At 40.1% G+C, this 6000-nt stretch overlaps 1 protein-coding gene across 2 annotated transcripts in view; it reads left to right on the top strand.

Moving 5' to 3' along the window:
• The window catches only part of NIBAN1 (niban apoptosis regulator 1), an 87408-nt gene extending 81408 nt beyond the window's left edge, over positions 1 to 6000 (top strand). For both annotated transcript variants that reach the window (XM_084527351.1, XM_084527350.1), the window contains 2 exons: positions 1650 to 1761; positions 2664 to 6000. In XM_084527351.1, the coding sequence (XP_084383477.1) occupies positions 1650 to 1761; positions 2664 to 4390 (1839 nt within the window). In that variant the 3' untranslated portion in view covers positions 4391 to 6000. The remainder of the gene's footprint in view (positions 1 to 1649; positions 1762 to 2663) is intronic.

Consider the following 6000-nt stretch of genomic DNA (forward strand, 5'->3'; position numbering starts at 1 on the left):
CCATTTTGCTTCTTCCCTAGTGATCTGAAGTCCCTTCAAACTGAACTCCTCTCTCTATCTGACAGTTGCCAGTTTAGGTTCTGAGTTTGTCCCTGTGTTTGGCATCCCTGCTACAAGCTGAAATTTGATCATTTGGAGAGGGCAGCACCCAGAGGCACCACTGTGACTGTACACAGACTCTGCTCACAACCTCCTTCAAAACCAAGAACTTGCTTGGGCAGCAGGAGCACCAAGCAGACAGGCCATGGGCTGGTATTCAGTGATTTTAAATTGAAGTAATTGTGTCAGCAGTCAGGAAACAAACATACAGGGACTGTCTCTGTTGTCCTTAATCATTCTGGTAGGGTAGTACTCTGCAAACACCAGCTGCAGATGTTATCAGTGTGGCTCATGAGGGGCCAGCTGGAATGCTGTTCACCTTGGCTCAAATTGATTAGTCCTTACTTTTCTTGCAGACCACGCACATTCACTTGCATTTTCATTGTAGCTGATGGAAGATGACTACCCTAACCCATCCCTGCCCTTTTGTTTCCCTGATGTTCATCAGTTCCCTGAGGCTCTTGCTGAGCCTCTCTAGCTTGTTTTGGTTTAAAAAGCAAGTGTAAAACCAAGTGTTTATTCAAGTTATGCTTGTAAATCTTTGAGTACAGATCATTCAAACTCAGGACTTTGAAAAATGTATTTAAAATCACTCTCCTCTCTATGTCATTCTACATACTACCATATCTCCCCAGAGTAACAGTTGCAGTAACTCTTTGCTGAGTGTCAGCAGTGCCTTCAAGACATGGTGTTCATGCACAGGGGTGAGCAAGGAAACAAAACTACTTCATCCCCTTACATATAGAGTGTGGAGTCCTATCTAGTGTCTCTGCCATACAGGGCCAGAGGAAGCAGTGGTGGTGCAAACATCCCAGAAAACTTTTGAATTTGTACCTATGCAGAAGTGAGCAGCTGGCTCTGGAAGCAGATGTGTGTAACACAGCTGACAGGCCCAGTCAAGTCTTGACCTTCTAATAGAGCCTTAAAGATCATCTAAGGCCACCACCCCCCCCAACCATGGGCAAGGACACCTTTCACTGGACCAGGTTTCTTAAAGCCCCACCCAACCTGGCCTTAAACACTTGACTTTAAAGACTTAAATCCACCAGATGTTAGTCTGTAGGTATCCCTTTTAGAAATGGGCAGCAGTCACTTCATTTTCTTTTTATGGACCACCAAGCTACTTCCTAGTGATCGTGACTCACTTATTGCATAGATATAGCCTACTACATATAATTCGGTAAGCTGAATATGTTACACACCTATTAAAAAAAACAAAACCAAACCCTGGATCTCCCATGCTCACTGTGGATTTGCCTCCTTGGACAAACAGTGAGTGAGGCATTTCCTCACCAACTCTTTATTTCAGAATTGTTTATTACAGTGCAGATGACAATGATCTATAGTGCTTCTAAATGTAATTGTAGTGTAAGAACAGTGTTTGGTAAGTGCATAATGAATTGTGAAAATATATACTTCGTTTACTCATAGTTCAAAAGAAGCATTGCAAGACCTGGTAGATGCAGGTGCTCTACTGAAGTAGGACATTCAAAAATCTCTGAAATTGCTGTGTTTTTATGCATCTGTTCCTTTCTTCTGTGTCTGCACAGGAGCTGCAGAAATACGAGCAGTTCATTTTTGCTGATTACACTAGCGTGATCCAAGTAGAGAATGTGTATGAAGAGATTTTATATCAGACACTGCTTGAAGAAACCCTGAAAGGTGAGGATACACTAGAATTGACAGTAATAGCATTTTGGCCATTGGCCGGTGGTGAGCTATTGGTCCTGGCAGTTCTGAGCCAGGTCCCAGCTTTGCCAAAGACCAGGGATTACAGTGCTACTGTTTGGATTCAGCTCACTGAAGATGTGTGGTGAGCCCTAAAATTTAAATTCATGTAGTGACATTACTAAGCTTGGGAAAGTCAAAATTACAGCATGGCATCAGCATATTTCTGACAAAATGTAACCTTCATTTTATCTTGATTTCCTGGGCCCAGGAGTGAAATTATGCTCTTATTTGTAAAGGCCTGGTGACATCTAATGGCAGTGAAAATGAATTTCCCCAAATGAAATGTACTGCCACGTGCAGTTTCCCATATATTCTTGATGCAAGTGCAGTACACCGGGCAGATGTCTCTGCTTGTGTGCCAGAAAATGAAACCATGCCAGATGGTATATAAAGATACATAAAATATTTGTATCTCTCTGGATCTGTCTGCCTATCTATATGCTAGATAAAGACAAGCTTCTGTGTTACCCAGTGGCCTTTTGTGGCACAACTGTTCCAAAATATCAGTATAATAATTAATGTAATAAGCATACTTTTGTTCATGTATCCAGTGTAATCACTTCTGCATTTAAACATTACCTTTGTGCACTGCAGGCCCTCTGGTACTTTTGTATTACTGCAATTACAAGTTTAGGTCAATACTGAAGTCCCATTAATGAAAAGAGAGAAAATTCTCCCCCCTCCACAATAAAGATAAACTGAAAACAAGTTGAAAATGAAAATTACTATTGTTTGTAATATCAATATATATGACATTAGAAACTCAGGGAAATAGTGTACCTTCTTTGGTGTACTTCTGTCAGTCTTTCCAAACCGTTTTCTGTTTTATTTAGTGATAAAAGAAGCTGCCATTCTGAAGAAGCACAACCTCTTTGAAGATAATTTGAACTTGCCCTGTGAAAGTGTGTCCAGTTTAACTGACCTGAAGACCCCTTCAGGATCAGCACAAACCACTCCCGCTAAGAAGCCTTCCACTGCCAGAGTAGAGATGTCAGATACTGACACTCAAAGTGAGGAGACACTCATTGTGACCGAAAAGATTTCCTGGGAGAAGGATCACGATGATAGCAAACCATCAGACAAAGAGGCAGTCATTTCTGTTAATATGGCTGGTAATCAGGCAAGCAAAAATGAAGAAGTGATCATTACAGATATCAGTGAGAAACAGGAGTCCCTTGCAGCTACCATTATGAAACAAAAAGTTCCAGAGGAAAATACTGCTTTGGAGAAGGAAGACATGGTGAAAAAAGACTTTGTAGGGGACACTAAGACAGAGCTTGCTACAAAACAAGAAGTTGTGGAGGAAAAAGTAGCTTTGGAGACTGAAAATGCATTCAGAGATTTTGGAGTCAGCCCTGAAAAAGAACTTAAGGTACATGAAGAAGCAGTAGAGGAGAAGGCAACTTCTGAGAACAAAACAGCAACGGATGCAGCGTTTGATGGTGGCACTGAAAAAGAAAGCAAAGTACAGGAAGAAGTTGTTGAGATCAAGCTGACTTCCCCACATGATAATGTAGTAGAAGCAGAGATTTTAGGAAATGACGAAATGAAAATCAAGGTAGAAAAAGGGATTATAGAAGAATTATCACAGAGTGAAAATGCCGTAGGAACAGGGCTTGAAGAGGAAAGTAAAAAAGAAAATAAAGGCCAAGGAGTGAGTATTGACATGAGGGTTACTTGTCAGGATGAAAACACAGGGAAAGGAGGTTTTGAGGAGGATTCTGAGAAAGAAAGCAAGTCAGAAGAAAAGAGTTGTAAATCCCCTGATGATGTGAATGAGATAAGGAATTTGCTGATGGCAGTAGTTGAATTACCAGCAGATACTCCACCTGAGAATATAAAAGAGATTTGTGAAGGTGAGATTTTAAAGTTGCAAGAGCATGAAGGGAATGAGATAAGCAAAATAGCTGCGGCAGAAACAGAAGTAAGACAGATGATGATGAATAAAGATGCAGCGGAAAGCACGGAGTTCAAGGAGGACCGACCACCTTCATCTAGTTTGGGGACAGGTGGTAAGAATTTAGTGAATGTGTCCAAGGCGGGCTGCAGTACAGCACAAGTAGAATGGCTGGTGGAAATCTCAGATACACCTCAAGCGGTAAAATCAGAAGTCGAGATGAAGCAAAGTGTTTGGTACACGGGTGCAGAAAGCTGTGACAGTGACAGATTGCAGCCAGAAGAACACACTGAAAATGCATCTGAAGACAAAAGATTAGATGGGAAGGGAGGAGGAGCAGGGGATACTCATGCTGTCCCAGTGGAGGTAGGGACTGAGAGCTTTTTTCATAATCCTGCTGAAAATCCAGACACAGCACAAGTGCCTATTTTGAATACAGAAAAGCCAAGAACGGGACTGATAGATGTGCCGGTTTCTTTGGTGGTGGATCAGGGAGAGGTTAGTGCCATACAAGTCACAGGAGGTGTTGAGCCTGGTGAGGGCAAAGGGAAGCCAGAAGATGAATCATCTTCACATACGGAAATAACAAGCTCAGAAGTACAAGATGTTTTCACAGAAGAAAACAGGGAAGGTAGTTATGTACAGCAAAACCCTGAAGAGTAAGAAGTGTTTTTCAGCCCAGCCCTTTAGGATTTATTTGCTTCAGTAATCCCTGTTTAATCATGAATACTTACTTGAATTGGAGCTAGAGGAAACGGGCTGTACTGTGGTATTACCAGCTTGCAGTTTTGTCACAGATCTCTTCCTGAGTGATAGGTGATAGGTTTCCTTTCAGTTAAAGCCCTCACTGCTTAAAATCGGATCGCTGTTGGGAAACCTCATCTTTCACTTAAAATTTGCTGCCTATTATGGTTATAGAAAAGTTTGAAAATGTCACCACTGAATGCTTCAAAAGCAATTCACCCCTGTCTATAAAGTTATTTTAACAACTTAAGACTAACTTCTTAGGTGTTTTAACTGGGGAGTGGCTCATGATTTTGAAATGCATGGATTTGACAGTACTGTTATCAGTCTTAGATGGTTGGTACATACGTTGCTATTCACAGATGCTTTTAGTATTTGCATGCAGTATATGGGAAATATATAAAACCAGTAGTAGATAAACAGAACATGATAGTTAATTTAGTAGGTTGCTCCAAAGCCACACTTTGAGCAAACTCTTCAAACTGATAACATAATTATTATTAAGTTTTGACAGGTATTAAAGACAAGTGACTTTTCTGATTTTTTTCTTATTGCTATATTTAAAAAGGGGGAAAAAATGGGAGCAGGTTTCTCAGTCCAACTCTGTACTTCTCGGTTATTTAGCCTTCCAGAGCACTTTACGGTTATTTTATTTTATAGACGGGAAAGATGAGAATGTTTACAATAACTATAACCATAAGGCAGCATCCTTATGTTTTACTTCCCACCATAAAATGTATTCACTTACAGCTATCTAATACCGAATATTAGGAGTCCTGCCATTCACATTCTTACTGACTTGAGTTACTCACTTTTGTAGGGCTTTCTAGGTGTGTAAATTACATCATAAATTGCAATAATTGTGAAATATTATGATGATTGCATATAATTTCTAATAGAGAAGATAAGTGAAGCAAAAATCAGCTAAGGGCTATTCACTTGTGCTTAGATTTTGGAAGGCAGAATCAAGTTTCAAAAGCAGTAATTAAAATGGGACTTGTTGCTTTCATAGCCAGCATACTATCATCCACATCAAATTGTGATCTATGCACAAAGTGGCTTGCAAGCATTATTTGCACACACAATATAAAGATTGTGCACAGAAAAGCTTGGAAATGAAAAACAGCATTGTAACAAATTGGGCTTTAGAGATAAAGACTACACTTCAGAGGTCACTGTAGGGCACCTTACACGTTTGATCTGGGGTTTCTGACTCTTTCTGAATAAATATAAGGCTGTACAGGACAGCAAGATTAATAATAATCACAGTAAACAAAGGACTGAGGGATCTGCATTCATGAAGACACGGGAAGAAATAACAAACTTCAGAGAGCATAATATTTGTTGGCATTTAACAACCTGTGTAAAGTCTGTTATTTAATGCAATCAAAATCTGCTATAATACTAACAGAGAATGGATACTGGAGGAACAGGCAAATATTACTGCCTGAGTGTGGAACATGTTGAGTAACTTGACAGAGTGGAGTGTCACTGTTGTAAAATAAATGCAACTCCTATTTATTCCAGAA

This window comes from Aythya ferina (assembly GCF_964211825.1).
Source record: "Aythya ferina genome assembly, chromosome: 8".
NCBI lineage: Eukaryota > Metazoa > Chordata > Aves > Anseriformes > Anatidae > Aythya > Aythya ferina.